Source organism: Trachypithecus francoisi, unplaced genomic scaffold, assembly GCF_009764315.1.
Source record: "Trachypithecus francoisi isolate TF-2019V2 unplaced genomic scaffold, Tfra_2.0 Lachesis_group11, whole genome shotgun sequence".
NCBI lineage: Eukaryota > Metazoa > Chordata > Mammalia > Primates > Cercopithecidae > Trachypithecus > Trachypithecus francoisi.
In genome coordinates, this window is record NW_022681456.1 from 2,274,762 (window position 1) to 2,296,863 (window position 22,102).

The 22,102-nt window shown below is 46.9% G+C and overlaps 1 protein-coding gene and 1 non-coding gene across 3 annotated transcripts; one reads left to right on the forward strand and one right to left on the reverse strand.

Moving 5' to 3' along the window:
* Positions 1 to 10,500: 10,500 nt before the first annotated feature.
* RAN (RAN, member RAS oncogene family) lies at positions 10,501 to 16,303 on the reverse strand. 2 transcript variants are annotated; one of them, XM_033220089.1, is made up of 7 exons: positions 16,056 to 16,303; positions 15,546 to 15,591; positions 15,256 to 15,340; positions 15,048 to 15,173; positions 13,463 to 13,650; positions 12,404 to 12,574; positions 10,501 to 12,305 (listed from the first exon to the last, which is right to left on the reverse strand). In XM_033220089.1, exons 2-7 carry the CDS (start codon positions 15,579 to 15,581, stop codon positions 12,261 to 12,263), a joined length of 651 nt encoding a protein of 216 aa, XP_033075980.1. In that variant the 5' UTR covers positions 15,582 to 15,591; positions 16,056 to 16,303; the 3' UTR covers positions 10,501 to 12,260. The 2 variants fall into 2 exon arrangements, with proteins under 2 accessions (XP_033075980.1, XP_033075979.1); XM_033220088.1 differs by lacking the exon at positions 15,546 to 15,591 and having other exon boundaries at positions 16,056 to 16,183.
* Positions 16,304 to 18,317: 2,014 nt separating this feature from the next.
* On the forward strand, positions 18,318 to 18,424 carry LOC117091147. Its single transcript, XR_004440268.1, has one exon. It is a non-coding gene; the product is annotated as a U6 spliceosomal RNA (small nuclear RNA).
* The last annotated feature ends 3,678 nt before the right edge of the window (positions 18,425 to 22,102 follow it).

Sequence of the window (22,102 nt, forward strand, 5' to 3'; positions counted from 1 at the left end):
AATACAAAAAATTAGCCGGGTGTAGTGGCAAGCGCCTGTAGTCCCAGCTACTCAGGAGGCTGACAGGAGAATGGCGTGAACCCAGGAGGTGGAGGTTGCAGTGAGCCGAGATTGCACCACTGCACTCCAGCCTGGGTGACAGAGCAAGACTCCATGTCAAAAAAAAAAAAAAAACAGAAAGCAGATTCATGGTTGCCAGGGGCAGGAGAAAGGGGGACACAGAAGTGATTACCAATGAGTATGGGGCTTCCTTTGGGGGTGAAGCAAATGTCCTGGAATTAGATAGTTGTGTTCGCACAACACTGTGGCTGTACTAAATGTCACTGAATCGTACACTTAAAATGGTTAATTTTTTTTTAAATTCAACGTTTTATTGACTAAGTCACGTGTGCCGGGCACTGTACTGTCAGGTGGGAGCAGGGAAAACAGCATGGCGTGGTTCCAGTGTGCATTAAGAGAAACATTAGCCAAACATGCTCTACAGATGTTCCTGTGGAAATAGATGGTACAACTTTCTCCTGTAACCATCACAGGTAACTGTTACATCAGACAGACATCATTGTCACGGTCACCTCTTACACTAGACTACATCACTGTCACCATCACCTATCACCATCACAGTTGACTGTTACACTAGACACACATCACTGCCACGGGCACCCATAACCATCATGGTCACCTATTACATCACACACATCACTGTCACAGTCACCCATCACCATCATGGTCACCTATTACACCAGACATACATCACTGTCACAGTCACCCATCACCACCATGGTCACCTATTACACCATACATCACTGTCACAGTCACCCATCACCACCATGGTCACCTATTACACCAGACATACATCACTGTCATGGTCACCTAGTACACCAGATAGTAATACATTTTATTTTTCTGATCCTCTGCTATAAATAGGATCAGTAAACTCAGAATAAAGGTCACAGAGGCTTCTATGATAGTTCAGTAGTTTAATGCAGCAATTTCAATGTGCCTAAATTAGTGGCAGATATTTCAAGATGCAGATATATTTAAAGACATTACTTCCCTGGTTCTATGCACAGAAATGCTGAAGTTATTAACAATTTGCTCTCTACTCACATGGCTTATTTTGGAGACTGGCAACTCCACTACTTGTTTCTGAGATGGCTTTAACCTGACCTCAAGAAAACAAGTTTTGTCAGTCACTTCACTTATAAATTGATCAACAAGAAAATCTTAACTTTTTTTTTTTTTTTTTTTTTTTGAGATGGAGTCTCGCTCTGCCGCCCAGGCTGGAGTGCAGTGGCCGGATCTCAGCTCACTTCAGCTCACTGCAAGCTCCGCCTCCCGGGTTCACGCCATTCTCCTGCCTCAGCCTCCCCAGTAGCTGGGACTACAGGCGCCCGCCACCACGCCCGGCTAGTTTTTTGTATTTTTTAGTAGAGACGGGGTCTCACCGTGTTAGCCAGGATAGTCTCGATCTCCTGACCTCGTGATCCACCCGTCTCGGCCTCCCAAAGTGCTGGGATTACAGGCTTGAGCCACCGCGCCCGGCTGATCTTAACTTTTATCCATTGATGGGTGTTCTCTATTTTATAACAGACTTATTTATACTTAAATCTTATTCTGTTGTTGCTTTACTTTAAATAGACTTTTTTGAGCAGTTTTAGGTTCACAGCAAAATTGGGTGAGAATACCCCCTATGCCCCACATATGCACAGCCTCCTCCTTATGAGCATCCCCCTAGAGTGGTCCATTTGTTACAACTGATGAACTTACAGTGACACACCATTATCGCCCACAGTTCACACTGGGGTTCAGTCTGGTGGTGCACATTTTGTGGGTTTTGACAAATGTGAAATGACATGTATCCCTGTTATAACGCTATACATTGCCCTAAAAATCCTCAGCATGACACCCACTCATCCTGCCTACACCCTAATTACTGACCTTTATAGTGTCTCCGTGGTTTGGTTTTTCTGGAATATCATATAGTTGGTATTGTGACCTTTTCAGAATATTTCACTTAGTAAAGTGCATTTTTCTCCCCTGTCTTTCCATGGCTTGATGGCTCAGTTCTTTTCAGTGCTGAATAATATTCCATTTCCAGATGCACCACAGCTTATTCTTTCACCTACTGGAGGACATCTTGGGTGCTTCCAAGCTTTGGCATTTATGAAGAAAGCAGCTATAAACATCCAGGTGGAGGTTTTGTGAGGACCTAAGCTTTCAGCTCATTTGGGTAAATACCAAGGAAGAGGATTGAGGAATCATATGGTAAGATACTGTTTAGTTTTGTAAGAAACTGCCAAACTGTCTTCCAAAGTGGCTGCACCATTTGCATTCCCATCAGCAATGAAGGAGCGTTCCTGTTGCTGCACATCCTTGCCAGCATTTCGTGTTGTCTACGTCCTGAATTCTCACCATTCCAACAGGAAGTGCTGTTTTCTTCCGGTTATGTTTAGAGATATTCATGATAAAAAGTAGTTATACATTTCAAAATTATACTAGAGGCTGGGTGTGGTGGCTTATGCCTGTAATCCCAGCACTTTGGGAAGCTAAGGTGGGAGGATCACCTGAGGTCAGGAGTTCAAGACCAGCCTGACCAACATAGTGAAACCTGTCTCTATTAAAAATACAAAAATTAGCTGGGCTTGTTGGTGGGCACCTGTAATCCCAGCTACTCAGGAGGCTGAGGCAGGAGAATCACTTAAACCTGGGAGGTGGAAGTTGTAGGGAGCCGAGATCATGCCACTGCACTCCAGCCTGGGCAACAGAGAGGGACTCCATCTCAAAAACAATAAAAAATAAAATAAAATTATACTGGAGAAGTTGGGGTGCAGCTGGCATAAGAGACATTTCTGGTTTGATAAGTGTTTCAGGCACTGAGCTAGGAGCTCAAGACATAAAGGTGAGCCGGCCAAGTTCCTGCCCATCTGTAGCTTAGTACAACCAGTGAAAAGCAACTGGATGATGTTTGTCAAAAGTCCCCGTGTTCATCCAGTCTTTGACCTGCTAATCTGGCTCCTCAAAGTTCATCCTAGGAAATATGTCAACTTCCCAAAAATAGCAGTATATTCTGTGTGATTCCAGTTAAAACTTCCAGTGTTTTTTTTTGTGGAATTTTCATGGAAGCATCGAACATAGCCAAAACTCTTCTTAAGAACAGAGATAGGACTTGGTTTATCAAATACAAGCACTTACCAAGCTGTAGTTCATTTTTTTTTTGAGACAGAATTTCTTTCTTGTTGCCCAGCCTGGAGTGCAATGGCACAGTCTTGGCTCACTGCAACCTCCGTCTCCCGGGTTCAAGCGATTCTCCTGCCTCAGTCTCCCAAGTAGCTGGGATTACAGGCATGTACCACCACGCCTAGCTAATTTTTGTATTTTTAGTAGAGACAGGGTTTCACCATGTTGGCCAGGCTGGTCTCAAACTCCTGACCTCAAGTGATCCACCTGCCTTGGCCTCCCAAAGTGCTGGGATGACAGGCGTGAGCCACGGAGCCCAACCTAGAGTAATTAATTAAAATAGTGTGATACTGGCCCAGGAAAAGGCATGCTGACCAATGGAAGCAAACAGGGAGGCCAGCAACAGTGTCATATTGTGGATGTGACCATGGGACTGACGGCATGTCAGATCAGCACAGGAGAATGAACCATTCATTAGCTGGAACTGGAAAAACTGGTCATCCACAAAGAAAAGACAAAATCAAACCCCTATCTACAGCTGGGCACGGTGGTGCACACCTGTAATCCCAGTACTTTGGGAGGGCGGGGTGAGCAGATCACTGGAGCCCAGCCTGACAACACAGTGAAACCCCATGTCTACAAAAAAAAAAAATTAGCCAGGCATGGAGGTGCACATCTGTAGTCCCAGCTGCTTGAGAGACTGAGGCAGGAAGATTGCTTGAGACTCAGGGGCAAGGCTGCAGGGAGCCTTGATCACGCCACTGCACTCCAGCCTGGGTGAAAGAGTGAAATTCTGTCTCAAAAAAAGAAAAGAAAAGAAAAGAAAATCCCTATCTTACACTATATGCAAAAAGCAGCTCCTGATAGATCAAGTTTCATCTGTCAAAAACAAAACTTAAAAATTCCTAGTATAAAATGTAAGTGAAAGGCTGGGTGCGGTGGCTCACACCTGTAATCCTAGCACTTTGGGAAGCCGAGGTGGGCGGATCACCTGAGGTTAGGAGTTCAAGACCAGCCTGACCAACATGGAGAAATGCTGTCTCTACTAAAAATACAAAAATTCACCAGACATGGTGGTACATGCCTGTAATCCCAGCTACTTGGGAGGCTGAGGCAGGAGAATCTCTTGAACCCGGGAGGCAGAGGTTGCAGTGAACCGAGATCACTCCATTGCACTCCAGCCTGGGCAACAGAGTGAAACTCCATCTCAAAATAAAATAAAAAAATTAAATGTAAGTGAATATCTTTTCAACTATGGATAGGAAAGGATATTTTAAACATAGAAACATGAACTAAAAGAAGTATCAGTAAGTTGAACCATGTTAAAATTAACAATGTTTGTGAATCAGGAAGACTTTAAGTGAAAAGAGACGTTACAAATTGGGGAACATTTTGTAACATTCCTTTGGTGAGCACGTGTTGTAAATGTCTTTTTGATCCAGCCATTCAATTCCATGTATGCGTGTGTGTGTCCAGCCAAGAAAAACTCTTGCACATGTACAACACAAGACAGAAAGGAGAATGTAGTAACACACCCTGGAGATCAAAAGCCTGGAGACACTCACTCGCCACAACTGTAGGTTCAACTGTGTCCCCCAAAAGGACATGTTCAAGTCCCAACCCCTTTAATCTCAAAATGTGACTTTATTTGGAAAGATGGTCATTGTAGATGTCATTGGCTAAGATGAGGCCATCCTGAAGTTGTGGTTCAGTGTTTTTTGAGACAGGGTCTTGCTCTGTCACCCAGGTGGGAGTGCACTGGTGCAATCATGGCTCACTGAAGCCTCGACCTCCAGGGCTCAAGTGATCCTCCCACCTCAGCCTCCTCAGTAGCTGGGACTACAGGTGTAAGTCACGACACCTGGCTAATCATTTTGTTTTTTTGTAGAGAAGAGGTGTTGCCAGGTTGCCCAGGCTGGTCTCAAACTTCTGGCTTCAAGTGATCTGCCTGCCTTGGCCTCCCAAAGACTTAGGATTACAGGTGTGGAGCACTGCGCCAGCATGTGGGTGGGTATTCCTGGTTTCTTATTAGAATAGGAGAGGCGACAGAGACAGACACACACACGGGGAGAGGGCCCTGTGATGACAGAGGCAGAGGTGGGAGCAATGGGTCTGCCAGCCGAGGGTCAGTAAGGGTTGCCGGCAACACCAGGACCTAGGAGAACACCGTGGAAAAGGTTCTCGCTGGATCCTTCACAGGGAAGAGTGCCCTGCTGACACCTTGATTTCAGACGTGTGGCCTCTAGGCGGCTGAGGGATAAAATTGTTCTAAGCCACCCAGCGTGTAGTAATTTATTACGGTGGCCCTAGGAAGCTGTTTGCGGGTGTGAAAGGCAGTGGATTTATGCAATTTCTATACTGCAGCCAAAGGAACGCACAGCAGGAAGACAGAAATGACGCGACACATCTCAGTGATGCGAACTACACAGATCCACAGTGACAGAGGGGGCGTTCTCAGGAGTACCTAGAGGTGAGATCAGTGATGGAGACCACGTGGATCCACAGACGGAGGAGGCGTTCTAGGGAGCACCTAGAAGTGAGATCAGTGATGGCCACCATGTGGATCCACAGACGGAGGAGGCGTTCTCGGGAGCACCTAGAGGTGAGATCAGTGATGGAGACCACGTGGATCCACAGACAGAGGAAGCGTTCTCGGGAGCACCTAGAGGTGAGATCAGTGATGGAGACTACGCGGATCCACAGACGGAGGAGGCGTTCTCGGGAGCACCTAGAGGTGAGATCAGTGATGGACACCACGCAGATCCACAGACGGAGGAGCTGTTCTCAGGAGTACCTAGAGGTGAGAAATCCTTATAAAAAGGAAAGCAAGAAAGACAGGTGTGCCAGTGCATGCCTGTAGTCCCAGTTACTTGAGAGGCTGGAGGATGGTTTGAACCCAGGAGGCTGAGACTGCAGTGAACTATGGTCACGATGCCATGGCACTCCAGCCTGGACGACAAAGTGAGACCCCATCTCTAATCAATTGATCTCTAATATATTCTCATATTTGGGCCTCCTGGGATCTGGACCATTATGTGCTTTTTATTTCTGCAATTTAAGCTTTCAGTTTCCTCCTCGTTATGACATTTTCCTTTGGCTAACACTATTTTTCCCCAGATTTTGTTCTTATAAGTCCAAATCAATATTGTCAATCAATATTTTCTGAGCTCCAAATTGGAGCATCACAGAATATGAATATGTGAGAAGGGGTAAGAGCATACACTGACCTTGAACATCTCTGAAAACATAAGTGTGAATTTTTTCAATAAAAATATTTTTTTTACTTCTAAAAAATTAGATATGGGGTCTCATTATGTTGCCCAGGCTGGTCTCAAACTCCTAGGTTCAAGTAATCCTCCTGTGTCAGCCTCCCAAAGTGCTGGGATTACAGGCGTGAGCCATGGGCATGACCACAAATGTGAATTTATAGAATAAATCGCATGAAGGGAACTATGTAAGAAAATGTGTGTAATTCAGCACGTTAGGACTTCCGCCTCTCGCCCATGTCCAACGCTGGGAATGCAAAGTGGAAGCTCACATGGCGAAAATCAACAAACACACAAACTGAAACGCACAGAGACACACACATAGACACACACACACCCCCCCGAGACACACACAGACACATACACACACTGACACACACACACATACCCAGAGACACACACAGACACACAGATACACAAAGACACACACACAGACACACACATACACCTAGAGATACACACAGACACATACACACACTGACACACAGACACACACATACCCAGAGACACACAGACACATACACACAGACATACCCAGAGACACAGACATACACACACATCCAGAGACACACACAGACAAAGAGGGACACAGACAGATACACAAAGACACACACACACACACACACACACACACAGAGAGTTTAATTTCAAAGTAAGTTTGGTTTTCCATCTATTAGGAGTTTATAAAGCAGGACACACCCTCAGAAGTTTAAAGTAACAAACATGTGGCCAGCACAGTGGCTCACGTCTGTAATCCCAGCACTTTGGGAGGCCGAGGTGGGAGGATTGCTTGAGCCCAGGAGGTCAAGACCAGCATGGGCAACATGGTGAAACCCAGTCTCTGCAAAAAAAAAATTAAAATTAGCTGGGTGTGGTGGCGCACACCTATAGTCCCAGCTACTCGAGAGGCTGAGGTGGGAGGATGGCTTGAGGCTGGGAGGTTGAGGCTGCAGTGGGCCAAGATCCCACCACTGCACTCCAGCCTGGGTGACAGAGGGTGACTCTGACTCAAAAGAGAAAAAAAAAAAAAAGTAACAAACACAACAGCCTGAGAAGCATGTGGAAGAAAAAGACCACGGATGGTCTACACATCTGGAAATAAACTTCCCTTCAAGAGTTAAACCCAGTCTGCTAAGCGGCATGCAGATGAGTGGGACGAGACAGCAACGCAGTCTGACAAGAACCACAGAGTCTGTCACACTAAATGACGGCCTGGCTGCGCTCTGGGTCACTAGATAATTGTGAACAGTGCTGTGAAACTCACTGACATAGAAAAGCCCATCACAAAAAGTGAAAAATGGTTAGGAAACTGCATGATAGCATAATCCCCTCTTTTTAGAAAACATTTGAAAGGCTATATGACAAAATGTCAACAAGTTACCACTAGTGGGGGGAACTGTGCCAACTGTGTCTGTTTCAACTGCTCCAATCCCCACACTGTCAATACCCAGCCTGTATGACTTCTTCCCTTGGTGGGGGAAAAGAAGGTCAGACATCAAGGGAGGGAGAAAGCAAAAAGCAAATCCTTCTCCCCAAGACCTGCAGCTCTGCCCCACCCGGCTCCCCTGCCCACTGGCTTCCAGCTGCGCTTCCTAGCAATTCGGTTCCCATCCTTCATGCTGCCTGGGGGGCAGTCACAGTGCTGCTACCTTGTCACAGTCACTCGACCCCCTGCCTGATCCATAGTTTTGTCACCAGAAACTGACCTTGACCACAGGTATTGGTGGCTTTAGGCACTGCAGCTCACATCTCACACTTACTATTGGAGAAGCCCCCGATTCTTTTCTCCTGCCTCGTTAAGAAGCCCACCTGCATGGGTGGGGCCAGCGCCTGGCGTTAGCAGTGGCTGCTCACTCAATGGATGAGTACACTGAGGGGTTGGACAACAAGGCTTTGTGGTGGCCACGGTGCGACCCTTCCTTTCCTGGAGCATAGGCTTGGCGGGGGCAAGGCTGGCTGCCCCTGGACCCTGGACACTCACTCCTGTTGCCAAAATCTTATGACGCTTGAGCCTTCTGTGGCGTCCCATTATGTTCTAAATGCCAAACTGTAAACCGGCTTATAAAAAACCCACACACCTGCTTGAGAGCCTCCACCTGTGCACCTCACCTTCCCTCCTGCTCGCCAGGGGGGCTTCCCCCTCAGGGGCTCTCCTGGACTCCACTGCTCTCCTTCTCAGGCCTCAGACCAGGCCCCTGCGATGCTCCCAAAGCCTCATCCTGCTGTCGCTCCTCCCACTCACTGCAGCGCTCAGCCTCATCCCAGGGAACCCGACTGCCTGTCTCCCCAGGGGAAGGCTTCATGCGCGAAGCCACTGCAGCACTGCACAGTCTATCTCTGAGCACAGCTGACTTGACAGAAGGACTGAACTGTCCACATTACCAAAGGCCAATGTATACAGAATGGTTTCTATTTTGCTTCTTCAAGGTAGGGAACTGAAAACCAACTAAATCCAAGGTGCCTCTTCCAATGCCTGTGACTAAACTTCAAGCCTCACAGCCCCAACCCTTGCTGATGGCACCATTTTAACTGAGTTCCATCCCGCCAGCTTCCCGACTGTCCACACTGACTCTCTCTACTCCTGTACACTAAGGAAACAAGCCAGAATAAAGGGATAAAAGACAGTGTACGCGCATGCCTGTCCCAGCTACCCAGAAGGCTGAGGCATGAGAAACGCCTGAACCCGGGAGGCAGAGGTTGCAGTAAGCCGAGATCGTGCCACTGCACTCCAGCCTGGGAGACAGAGAGAGACTCTAAAAAAGTAAATAAAGAAAATAAATTAATCTAAAAAATTAAAGAGAGAGTATAAGCTACAAACCTCAGGAAGGAAATACCAGCATGACTTCCGAATAGTCAGACCTAATGGGGTGTAAAGTTCTCCCGGCTCCTCTCCACCCACCTCCATCAGTCCCACCCGATCTCTAACCCCCAAGTTCTCTGTTCCTCCAGGTTCCCATAGAACATTTAGTAAACACTAGGGACATGAAAAGGCAGTGACATGGCCCTTGCCCTCGTGGCAATTAGACTAGGAAGGGAAAGTCGCAATCGCAAATTTGCCATGCTGACTAGGGCTGAGGGCAATCTGTGATGTCTATAGTCGGACATCTGACTCACTTAAGGTAAAAACCAGTGAGTGAATTCTAAAGGAGATAAAACATTAACTGGTAGGACTGACTTCAGGAGAAGTAAGGGGGAGTTCTGAAAAGCAGTATGCACACAAGTGTGCAATCTCAGGATGCACGTGTGACCAGAGCTTGCAAGACCTTGTAGGAAAGGTGGAGCAGGGGAGATGCATCAGATGTTTTTTGAATAGGACTCTGACCCCTTAACTAAAGATAAGGTTTCCGTGGTTAGGTGCGGTTTCTCCCCAACATGCCCTCGGCTTCAAGGGTAAAAGGTGCTGCAGGAGAGCACCACACAGAGAGAGCTTAGTCTCGTTTTCCTGCTGGGCAGGATAGCCCTGTACAGCCCCAACGTGGCAGAAAACATACACGATGTGTCAGTTTGCCAGCAAGAAAAGCTGAATCCAACCCTCACCCCATTTGCTCAGCGGGTAATTTTTTGTGTTCCTGATGTTTTTGCAGAAGAAACCAGAAATTCTCTGTACTTGAGTTCCTTCAGGTGAACAGTTAGCCAGGAAACCAGTCCTCTTTGGAGGTTATTTTGGAGTCTCATCTTTTCTAGACATTTTGATTAAAAAAAAAAAAATTCTGTATGGGTTTTTTTTTTTAAAAAAAAAAACTGGCTCTCACACATATTGAAACTGCTCTCCAACATTTTACCCGATTTACCAATGTTTCACATTATATCCACACAAGACCCATGCGTTAACTAGGCTTTTTCTTAATGACTTTGCTCGAATAAGCTATTACTAGTTTGCAGTAACTTCGTATTACATTTCATTACATTTCAAAAAATGGAGAGCCAACTTTTCCCATATGTACAATCTGGAGAGAACTGACCCCTTCCCCACCCCACCCCCCACATAAAAGATAATAATCTCTAACTAGTCAGTATTCCCTAAAGCAACTACTACAGATGATTCAAAAAATCCAGGCAAAGTCGAAGCAATATATTTTGCAACAATTATTCTTTCAATAAATGACTTGTAAATTCTCTCCCACACCATGTTAGACAGGTAAGCGACGTCACTTCCAAATTTCAACTGTTACATAGAAGATCCAGAATGTCAACACCACTTGCAATCTACACAAGGTTACAAACAACACATACACCTTCAATTCAAAATATCTGAATGAAAGGTTTCATCCCAATTATGGGAAAAAAACTTCCCATCTCACAGGCTGGTTAGAAACTGGTTCTGAATACAGCGTTACACACACAGCAATTCAGATCTTAAGAAACTCAACTGTTGCCAGTTAATACAGTAAGAATTTCATTCAGCTTCACCCTTATTTCATTTTTCCATATATCTAAGTGATCCTTTCTATACCTTTTAAGGTAAGTAATCATCTCAAGATAATCAGACATCTAAAGAAAACTTTGGTAAACTGGACTATAGTAATTGTATGAAAAAAAAATAGCTCTTAAGATTCCTAACTGCTACAAGAATCGTGTTGAAGGGATCAAATCCTAATTAGGATAGAGACCTAATTCATTTTTAAATGTGGAAAATATACAAGATAAATTAAATGCTTAGTTTGACAAAAATAAAGGTTTCACCAACTGTTCTCCATTGCTGAGAAGCCCCCACACTACCCCACTATGCGTATTCCTAGTATTTCATCCATGTCCTGCTCTGCTGTGCTGCCCTACAAAAAAATCCTCAGGAGGGGGAAAAGAAAAGAAAAAAATCAAACGGTGTAGTGTGTACTGCTTAAGAACGTAACGTCCAAGACATCTTTAAAGTCCAGGAGTACCTGAAAACCGTGGGTAAACATGGACCATTTTCCTTGTGTATCAACTTTACACTAAGCATCTAACATTCAAACAAAAAGTGCAAAATTTGTACTTGTCTTTAACAGCAAGAATTCCCAAGCTCCTGCCATCCACTGATATTCCATCCTGTTTGAAGTTCTACATTAAAACATGATTACTTTTGCCATAAAACAAAAGTATTACCCTTAAAATATCTATTTGATATATACAAACCACATTATTTTTATTCTGACAGGTCACAAATTTTGAGCAAGTTCTTCCCTAGGTGACCCTACCTAGCCAAAATGAAGGTGGAGCAAACATTGCTTTAGCTTAACTGCACTAATATTTACACCATGTGACCCTTCTAACCAAATAGAATACTACTGCTGACCTGCCATAATCAGTTTGTGTGACATGGCTCAAATGTACAAAAATAAAAAGTAGACATAGGGAGAAATTAACCCAATAGATTTCAAATTAAGCGATAATAGCAAGGCAATTCAAATATTAACATGGCATATAATTTCCCTACTTTAGTGGTTTCCAAATGCTATTTATAAACAAGGGATGAGTTCACTTGCTTAGATATTTGAAATACAACTTTATTCTGATTCTAAACGAAAAGGAATGGGAATGACAGTAACAAACAAGATTTCACCACTGAATATTGTGATGTGACTGTAGCAGTCTTATATTTGAAACTCAAGGAATCAACTGCGTTCCAAAACAGCTAAATATGCAGGTCCAAACAATGAAGGTATTTTTTAAACTGCCACATTCACTCCGAAGCCCACTCATCTCCTTCAGCATCCCACAGATGAAGCACATGTTCCGCTTAGCTAGATAATAATGAGGTGGCACACACGCTGCACCGCTGACATCACAGGACAGCTGCCTATAAAACTAGACTTCTGACGCTGGGCTCCAGCTCCATTCTCACAGGTCATCATCCTCATCCGGGAGAGCAGTTGTCTGAGCAACCTAGAGGAGGAGATGAAAAATGTTAACACTCTAGATCAAAACTGCCAGGAATATACAAGCCAAATGCAACAGCTTAGACAGCAAAATGGCCACAATACCTCTAAGTCGTGCTCATACTGTGCTGCCAAAGCTGGGTCCATGACAACTTCCGGTGGGGCAAGAGCAGGCATGGCAACAAATTCCAAGTTAGGGTCTCCAATGAGCTTCCTAGCAAGCCAGAGGAAGGGCTTTTCAAAGTTGTAGTTACTTTTGGCAGAAATGTCGTAGTACTGTTTAAAAGAAAATAATTTTACTTTTTAAAATTCATTAAGATGACGATTTTTCTAGGACATTGCAAGATAAGAAAATGTTAAGATTCTTGGCAAGGCATGGTGGCTCATGCCTGTAATCCCAGCACTTTGGGGGGCTGAGGTGGGAGGATTGCCTGAGGCCAATAGTACAAGATCAGGCCTGGGCAACAGAGCAAGACCCCATCTCTACAAAAAAACAAATTAGGTGGGCATGGTCTTGGTCTTGAGTGCCTGTGGTCCCAGCTACTCAGAAGGCTGAAGTGGGAGGACTGCTTGAGCCCAGGGGTTCAAGGCTGCAGTGAGCTATGCTCATGACACTGCACTCCCGCCAGGGCAACAAGGCAAGACCCTGTCTCAAAAAACAAAGAATATATAAATACACACACATACTTCAGTTGACCAACCCAGACAACAGTGAAACCCCATCTCTATCATTCTTTAAAAACAATAGTATAAAAAAGACAAAATTATTTCCGGCCGGCACAGTGGCTCACGCCTGTAATCCCCGCACCTCAGGAGGCCGAGGCAAGTGGATCACTTAAGGTCAGGAGTTGGAGATCAGCCTGACCAACATAGTGAAACCCCGTCTCTACTGAAAAATAAAGTACAAAAATTAGCCAGGTGTGGTGGTACATGCCTTTAATCCAGCTACTAGGGAAGCTGAGACAGGAGAACTGCTTGAACCCGGGAGGCGGAGGTCGCAGCGCGCCCAGATTGCGTCACTGCACTCCAGCCTGGGGGACAGAGCGGGACTCCATCTTGGGAGAAAAAAAAATCATTTACATATATAATAGACACTGGCCAATTTCATGGTCTTACGTAATCTCCGCTAAGAGAAATAACTCAGGAACTTTTAATTTTACACACCTGAAGATTCTTCTTTCGGTGGAAGACAATGGATTTCGCCTTCACTTTCCTGTCCTTAATATCCACTTTGTTGCCACACAACACAATGGGGATATTTTCACACACTCGTACCAGATCTCTATGCCAGTTAGGGACATTCTTGTAAGTAACTCTCGATGTTACGTCAAACATTATGATGGCACACTGGGCTGAAAGAAACAGTTGTGATAATTAGTACCCTCAGTTTACCACACAAGTGAAGAATGCTAAGAACCGCAGACTAGGATTCAACTAGTTACAGTCTTAGACCTCAACGAGGCACCTAGATCTCTCCCCTCACTTTCAAAGTCTCTTTCAATTCTAAGAACATTAACACAGAACTCTTCCTAAGAAAGATGAGCTGACCCTATCAAATCTCCCTGATAAACTTCACCATTAATACTCCCCTCATCCCAAAAACACTATCTGAAGTAATTAACGCCAAGTGAGATTCTGGAGAACCAAGCTGCCATATTCTGAGGGTAGGGCCTGGAAATATATTCTTCAGAAGATCTTTAAATGGCCAACTATACTAGGAAATATCATTCCTATCTTAAAAACTCCAGATAGGCCAAGCGATGTGGCTCATGCCTGTAATCCCAGCACTTTGAGAGGCTGAGGTGGGTGGATCACCTGAGCTCATGAGTTCCAGACCAGCATGGGCAACATGGTGAATCCCCATCCCTACAAAAAAAATACAAAAATTAGTCAGGCATAGTGGCACGTGCCTGTAGTCCCAGCTACTCAGGAGGCTGAGGCTTAGGAGGCAGAAGCGGCACTCCAGGTTGGGCAACAGAGCAAGACCCTGTCTCAAAAAAAAATTAAATAAATAACCCAGATAAAGTCTATATAGTCACTTGCAGAAATAACTATGGTACAGTTAATAAGGCAAGAAACGACAACTTTTTGGTTAAAGGATTTTTTGGGGGGGAAATTCTTGTATTTGTACACGTTCAAGGAAAGCAAAAGGCATGGAATGATTCCAGATACATGAGGTTCCAGGAGAGATGAGTATTTTGTTTATTCCTCTCTCTTTGGTACAATGAACATTTTCCTTGCAATTTTTAAATCAAACTATTTGAGAAAAATACTCTGCACAACTTACTACAAACAATTTAACAAGAAATCGGCTAGTCTTGTATAACACGTGTTAAGACCTCCTATCTCCTCTGGTCTAGTATCTGGTGTTGTTTTGTAATGGAGTAGAAACATTCATTGATCGCCACACCAAAATACATATAAGAACCTAAGTTTTCAAATACTGAAACTGCTCTAACAGCCTGTTATTATTGTTTTAAATGACTTATAAGTTCCAGTGTAAGTCATAGGTTTTTCTAAACCATGCCTAGCATGACACAGCGTGCAACTTTCATAAAATTTTCTCCTCTGCCACCAAAATGGTGGTCAACTCCCTGAAGTCCACATGTCTCTTTTTAACCCAGAAATGACACAATTCCCATTACAGTATTAAGCACTATTTGTTGGAACAGACCTGATTTTCTATAACCTTCAAACCTGAAGTACACAAAACCTCCCAAAAACCGTTCAGCAAGTTACAAATGCCTACCTTGGATATAATAGCCATCTCTCAGCCCGCCGAATTTCTCCTGGCCGGCTGTGTCCCATACATTGAATTTAATAGGTCCTCTGTTGGTGTGGAACACTAGGGGATGAACCTCAACGCCCAAGGTGGCTAAAACGGAAACGACGTGATTGAGTGGATGACTTTACCCATTTCTCACGTATTTCCACAAGCAACGTTTTCCTGCACATACCTACATACTTCTTCTCAAATTCACCAGTCAAATGACGTTTCACGAAGGTCGTTTTTCCAGTACCACCATCACCAACCAATACAAGCTGTTGGAGAACACATTTGGAAGTAAACCCAAAACACTTCACCTCTTAAGATCCCACAGTCACGGAACTTTAACCATCACAGGCTCACTTAAAACAAAGAATACGGATGCGAGGCCCCGTTGCAGCCATCGTGGGCCCGGGAGGAGGGACCCGCGAGTCGCACGCGGTCGGACTCGGCCGCCTCCCGCCCCGCAGGGTTACCTACTTTGAACTGGACCTGGGGCTCTCCCTGCGCAGCCATCGCGGCGTTCCTGCAGAGGCAGAGGACGGAGGCGAGCGCTCGCGCGGCCCCGCAGCCCATGGCGGCCCCGCTCCCGCGCCCCCAGCGCCCCACGTGCCCGCCCCACAAAGGCCTCCCGCCCGCGGCGCCATGGCGGCCGGGCCTGGGAGCGGGAAGGCGGCGGGCGGGGCCGGCATCCGGGGCGGCGGGGCGCGGGGAACGGCGGACGAAGGAGTCGGGATAGGGAAGGGACTGAGACCCGGACGGGAATGAGAGCCGAGGATGAAACAGGGGTTCGCCAGGGCGGGCGCCGACCCCATGCCCGTCTCCTGCCCCGGCTCGGCCGGCCCGCGCCACCCACCTACTCACAGCCGCCCGCTGTCCCTGGGCCCGCCACCTGCCCCGGCCCTGAACCCGGCTCCGGCCTCTATCCCGCCGCCGCCGCCCCTGTCCCCGCCCGGCCCTGCCCCCGCCCGGCCCGCCGCGTCTCACTACCTTCCAGAAGCGTCTCCGCGCCCGTCCGACTGAGGCTGGAAAGATGGCGGAAGCGCAATTCAAACGCCGGAGACGCAGCCGACGCCGGCGCGCGGGCAGGGGCGGGGCCGGCGGGGGCGGGGTTGACAAGGGGCGGGGCAACGGCACGGCGCCCGCCCACGTGTCCCGCGCGTGCGCGCGCGCTAACGCAACCTGGTTCAGTCGGCCGCTCCGGCCGGCGCTGCGCTTAGGGTGGGGCGGGAGGCGCGATGGACCGCGTGGGAGGGCGAGCCGGGAGCGCGCACGCATGCCGGCCCGTGGGGGCCACGTGCGCCGACGCCCAGGGCGGGCTCCCGGGCGCGCATGCGCTGAAAGGGAGGCGGTGCGCCCCTGGGCGGGAGACGTTGGGCGCGGCCGGACCGTCGCGGCGGTGCTGCGTCTTGGTGGGAGTCGGTACTCGCTCGGGCAGACGTGGTCAGGCACGCGGCTTCCAGGCGCTGGCCAGCCTGTCCTTGTCTGTGCCCCGTGGGGTGGGGGTTCTTGGGGTCCTGGGGCTTAGGGTGGCGCTCGCGTGCGCGCAGGACGGGTGAGTGACAGAACGGATGAATGAATGAAGGGATCCTAGGCTGGGCCTCCAGAGTCAGCCCGCGGCTCTGTCTCTCCAGATCGTAGCCTTCACGCCCCCAGGACCAGGGCCAATTGGAGAGCGACGAACCAGAGAGGGATGCGCCCACCCTGACAAACGGCTACTTATTTTTTTTAAGAGACGGAGCCTCGCTATGTTGCCCAGGCTGGTCTCGAACTCCCAGGCTCGAACGATCCTCCCGCCTCAGCCTCCCAATTAGCTGGGACTACAGGCGCGCACCACATCCAGGTTAATTTTTTTTTTTTAAATATTTAGAGACAGTATCTCACTATGTCTCCCAGGCTGCCTTCAGGGGATCCACCCGCCTCGGCCTCCCAAAGCGCCCAGCTTCTCAAAGCGTTTCATAGGTTGGCAGCCTTGGCCGCTGCGTCCTACAAACAAAATGATGAAATTTTGTTTGCAGTCTGGGCGCGTCTTCCAGCCCTAGTTACGAACGGGGATGGAGTAAGTGCTCAGCTTCCCAGCCCCGTGTTGGCCTGAAGCTGTTAGAGTCCAAACAAGGTTGAGCTAGAGCGACCCCGACTTCCTGGGCGCCCCTGCCGACATGCAGACGGATGGATAAAGGCTCAATTCAGCGCAGTCAAGCGCCTTAGAAGAGTCCAGCATGGAGAAAGAGCCCCGGTAACCGAGGAGTCCGCCCTGCAGTCCTGAGCACACTTGCAGGCGAGTCCGCTGGGAACCCTAGTGACGCAAATTGGTCACGATGGGGACGAGAACCGGCCTGCTTGGGAACGCAAGTCCGAGCTCCCCCAGAACCCGCAGGGGAACGCCAAGCACCTCTCAGACGCTGCTGGCGGGAGAGCAGAATAGAATCTCACAGTAAAACGGGAATGCCCATTGCTTGTGACCCTGGATTTCCATTTCTAGGGAGAGGCCCGAGAGTTAAACTCATGCCTCACACATGTGCCCAACATTTAATGCTGTATAACATTTAAAAGGATTGACGGTCATCTGTTTCAACAGGTTTAGATAGACGTCAAAAGGATAATGTTGAGAAAAGAAGAAAGAGGTGATAATAGCTTTATAAACTCTAGGCCATCTGTAATCCCAGCACTTTGGGAGCCGGACGTAGGAGGATTCCTTAAACCCAGGAGCTCCCAGCCTGGGAGACACAGTAAGACCCTGTTTTCAAAATTATTACATAAAGCCTAACACTATATGTAACTTTATCTAGAGGGATTATATATATAGTATAATGTCATTTATGTAAGTTTTTTTACAAATACACAAAAGCATATTGGCTATTGGATATATGTTTTTTTTTATTGCAAGGATATACATACCATATCCTGATGGTTATTGCTTCAAGAAAGGGTAGAAAGGAGTGTGATGGAACTGAGAAGAGGAGTCAAAGAAGACTTTAACTTTACTTGCAATGTTCTGTTTCTCTTGTTTTTTATTTTTCTTTCTTTTTTTTTTTGAGACAGAGCCTCACTCTGTCGCTCAGGCTGGAGTGCACTGGTGTGATCTCGGCTCACTGCAACTTCCGCCTCCCAGGTTCAAGCGATTCTCCTGCCTCAGCTTGTTGAGTAGCTGGCATTACAGGCATGCGCCACCACAGCCGGCTAATTTTTTTTATTTTTTTATTTTTATTTTTAGTAGAGACGGGGTTTCATTATATTGGAATAGGTAATCGAGCGGTCACTTCGGCAGCACGTATACCAAAATTGGAATGATACAGAGAAGATTAGCATGCCCCCTGCGCAAGGATGACAGGTTTTCTTTTACTTTTTTTCTTTTTTTTTTTTTTTTTTTTTGAGACAGAGTCTCGCTCTTGTTGCCCAGGCTGCAGTGCAGTGGCATGATCTCATTTCACTGCAAGCTCTGTGTCCCGGATTCAAGCGATTCTCCTGCCTCAGCCTCCTGAGTAGCCGGGTTTACATGCCCCCGCCACCACGCCCGGCCAATTTTTGTAATTTTAGTAGAGATGGGGTTTTGCCATATTTGCCAGGCCTGTCTCGAACTCCTGACCTCAGGTGAGCTGCCCGCCTCAGCCTCCCAAAGTGCTGAGATTACAGGCGTGAACTACCGTGTCCAGCCAAGGATGACAATTTTTTTTTAATTAATTAGAAAAATTTTTTTAAAAAGATAAAGCAAAGGTGACAATATATTAACCACTGTACAGTTCTGGATGTTGGAACACCCGTGTGTATACCTTTTGGCATTTTTTTCCCCTACAAAAGTGCCAAGTGGAAATATGTCAAACCGAGAGTATTAGTTGTTCTAGCACCTGGCCTTTTAAATGGGGCTCTGGTGTGATATCTGAGCTGTGAGTGTTATTAGCCAGCCCAAGCTCGGAAATTTCTAAAGATCATCTTACCGGATGTGGTGGCATGCACCTGTTGTCCCAGCGACTATGGAGGCTGAGAGGGGAGGATTGCTTGCGGTCAGAAGGCTGTAGTGAGCTATGATCCCACTTGTGAATAGCTACTGCACGCCAGCCTTGGCATTTGAGACCCATCTCAAAAACAGAGACCACCTTAAGGAGCAGAGTGAAAACAGGAAAATATACAGAATTGTTGTGTTTTGCTTCTTTTTTTTTTTGAGACGGAGTTGCCCAGGCTGGAGTGCAGTGGCCGGATCTCAGCTCACTGCAAGCTCCGCCCCCCCGGGTTTCATTCTCTGCCTCAGCCTCCTGAGTAGCCGGGTTTACATGCCCCCGCCACCACGCCCAGCCAATTTTTGTAATTTTAGTAGAGATGGGGTTTTGCCATATTTGCCAGGCCTGTCTCGAACTCCTGACCTCAGGTGAGCTGCCCGCCTCAGCCTCCCAAAGTGCTGAGATTACAGGCGTGAACTACCGTGTCCAGCCAAGGATGACAATTTTTTTTTAATTAATTAGAAAAATTTTTTTAAAAAGATAAAGCAAAGGTGACAATATATTAACCACTGTACAGTTCTGGATGTTGGAACACCCGTGTGTATACCTTTTGGCATTTTTTCCCCTACAAAAGTGCCAAGTGGAAATATGTCAAACCGAGAGTATTAGTTGTTCTAGCACCTGGCCTTTTAAATGGGGCTCTGGTGTGATATCTGAGCTGTGAGTGTTATTAGCCAGCCCAAGCTCGGAAATTTCTAAAGATCATCTTACCGGATGTGGTGGCATGCACCTGTTGTCCCAGCGACTATGGAGGCTGAGAGGGGAGGATTGCTTGCGGTCAGAAGGCTGTAGTGAGCTATGATCCCACTTGTGAATAGCTACTGCACGCCAGCCTTGGCATTTGAGACCCATCTCAAAAACAGAGACCACCTTAAGGAGCAGAGTGAAAACAGGAAAATATACAGAAATTGTTGTGTTTTGCTTCTTTTTTTTTTTGAGACGGAGTTGCCCAGGCTGGAGTGCAGTGGCCGGATCTCAGCTCACTGCAAGCTCCGCCCCCCCGGGTTTCATTCTCCTGCCTCAGCCTCCTGAGTAGCTGGGACTACAGGCGCCCACCACCTCGTGCAGCTAGTTTTTTGTATTTTTTAGTAGAGACGGGGTTTCACCGTGTTAGCCAGGATGGTCTCGATCTCCTGACCTCGTGATCCGCCCGTCTCGGCCTCCCAAAGTGCTGGGATTACAGGCTTGAGCCACCGCGCCCGGCCAATTTTTTGTACTTTTAGTAGAGACGGGGTTTCACCGTGTTAGCCAGGATGATCTGGATCTCTTGACCTCGTGATCCACCTGCCTCGGCCTCCCAAAGTGCTGGGATTACAGGCGTGAGCCACCGCGCCCAGCCTGAAATTGTTTTAGGTGTTGTTTTCTCTGCTAAAAACTCCTCTGATTATCAATGGCTTTGCAGTTTATAGAGATACTTAAACTTGTCTTTGCCATCCAACATGAATTGCAAACCTGTGCTTAAACTGTAGTTTAAAAAATTGCAGCCAAATACGCAGACTTACCAAATATATGCAGACCTACCAAAAGGTTGCAAAAATAGTACAAGGAATTTCAACATACCCTTCCTTCTGTTTTCCCTAAATCTTAACATGACTTGTTTTTTCATTTGTCTCTGTCATTCCCTCTCCTCCCTGTCTCTCTCTCCATACATGGGGATGTGATGGAACTGGGGAGAGAGGTCACAGAAGACTTTAACCTTACCTGCCATGTTCCATTTCTTTTTTCAAAACGGTAATCAGACTGGGTGCGGTGACTCACGCCTGTAATCCCAGCACTTTGGGAGGCCGAGGCAGATGGATCCCTTGAGCCAGGAGTTTAGGACCAGCCTGGGCAACATGGCGAAACCCATGTCTCTAAAAAAAACAAGAAAGAAAATTTATTTTAAAAAGGGTAATCAAAGCAAGGTGACAATATATTAACCATTTGTACAATTCTGGGTGATGAGAACATCAGTGTCTCTACCTCTTGGCGTTTTTCCCCTACAAGAATCCAGTCCAGGATTGCATGTTACGCTTTTAGCTTGTTTCTCAGGCCTCCTTAGTCTCTAGTGTTTTTTAGAGACAGGGTCTCTGTCACACAGGCTGGAGCATAGTGGCCCAATCCTAGCTCACTACAGCCTGGAACTCCTGGCCTCAAGTCATCCTCCCACCTCAGCCTGCTAACTAGCTGGGACTATAGGCATGTGCCACCAGGCCCTGCTAATTTTTTTTTTTAATTTTATTGTAGCAATGGGGTCTCACTATGTTGCCCCAGCTGATCTCACCTATATACCCGTATGTGATTTTATAAAGACATATTTAGGTGTGTGTATATATATGACTTTTTTTCTCTGAAATGTTTGAGGTAAGTAGCAAACAAGATGCCCTTCAACGTATTTCTTAAAACCAAGGACATTCTGTTCCATAACCACTGTGCACTTATCGAAATCGGGCAGTTCACATTGCTGTAATTTGATTCTCTCGTCTCGACCCTCAACTGTTCGTTGTCTCACTGATGCCATCTGTCTGGTTTAGGATCCAGTCCATGACTGCATGGAATGTTCGCTTGTCAGCCTCCTTAGTCTCTTTCCATCTGCAAGTCCTTCAGTCTTTCCTTATCTTTCATGACCTTGATGCTTTTGCAGAGTTTTTATTTGAGATGGAGTCTTGCTCAGTTGCCAGGCTGGAGTGCAGTGGCGTGATCTTGGCTCACTGCAATCTCCACCTCCCGAGTTTTGGCAATTCTCCTGCTTCAGCCTCCTGAGTAGCTGGGATTACAGGCGCACGCCCCCATGCCCACTTAATGTTTGTATTTTTAGTAGAGACGGGGTTTCACCATGTACCATGTTGGTCAGGATTGTCTCGATCTCTTGACCTCATGATCTGCCCTCCTCGGCCTCCCAGAGTGCTGGGATTCAGGCATGAGCCACTGCGCCCGGCTGAGTATTTTTTTTTTCCCCAAGACGGAGTCTCGCTCTGTCACCAGGCTGGAGTGCAGTGGCGTGATTCCAGCTCACTGCAACCTCTGCCTCACAGGTTCAAGTGATTCTTCTGCCTCAGCCTC

What these genes read in the sequence shown, in the direction of transcription:
- RAN (XM_033220089.1), bottom strand. Translation starts at nt 15,581, where the DNA reads ATGGCTGCGCAGGGAGAGCCCCAGGTCCAGTTCAAA. An exon ending in AGATGGCTATTATATCCAAG is followed by an intron (nt 13,651 to 15,047) that starts GTAGGCATTTGT and finishes TGTTTCTTTCAG; the next exon opens with CCCAGTGTGCCATCATAATG. An exon ending in ACCGAAAGAAGAATCTTCAG is followed by an intron (nt 12,575 to 13,462) that starts GTGTGTAAAATT and finishes TCTTTTAAACAG; the next exon opens with TACTACGACATTTCTGCCAA.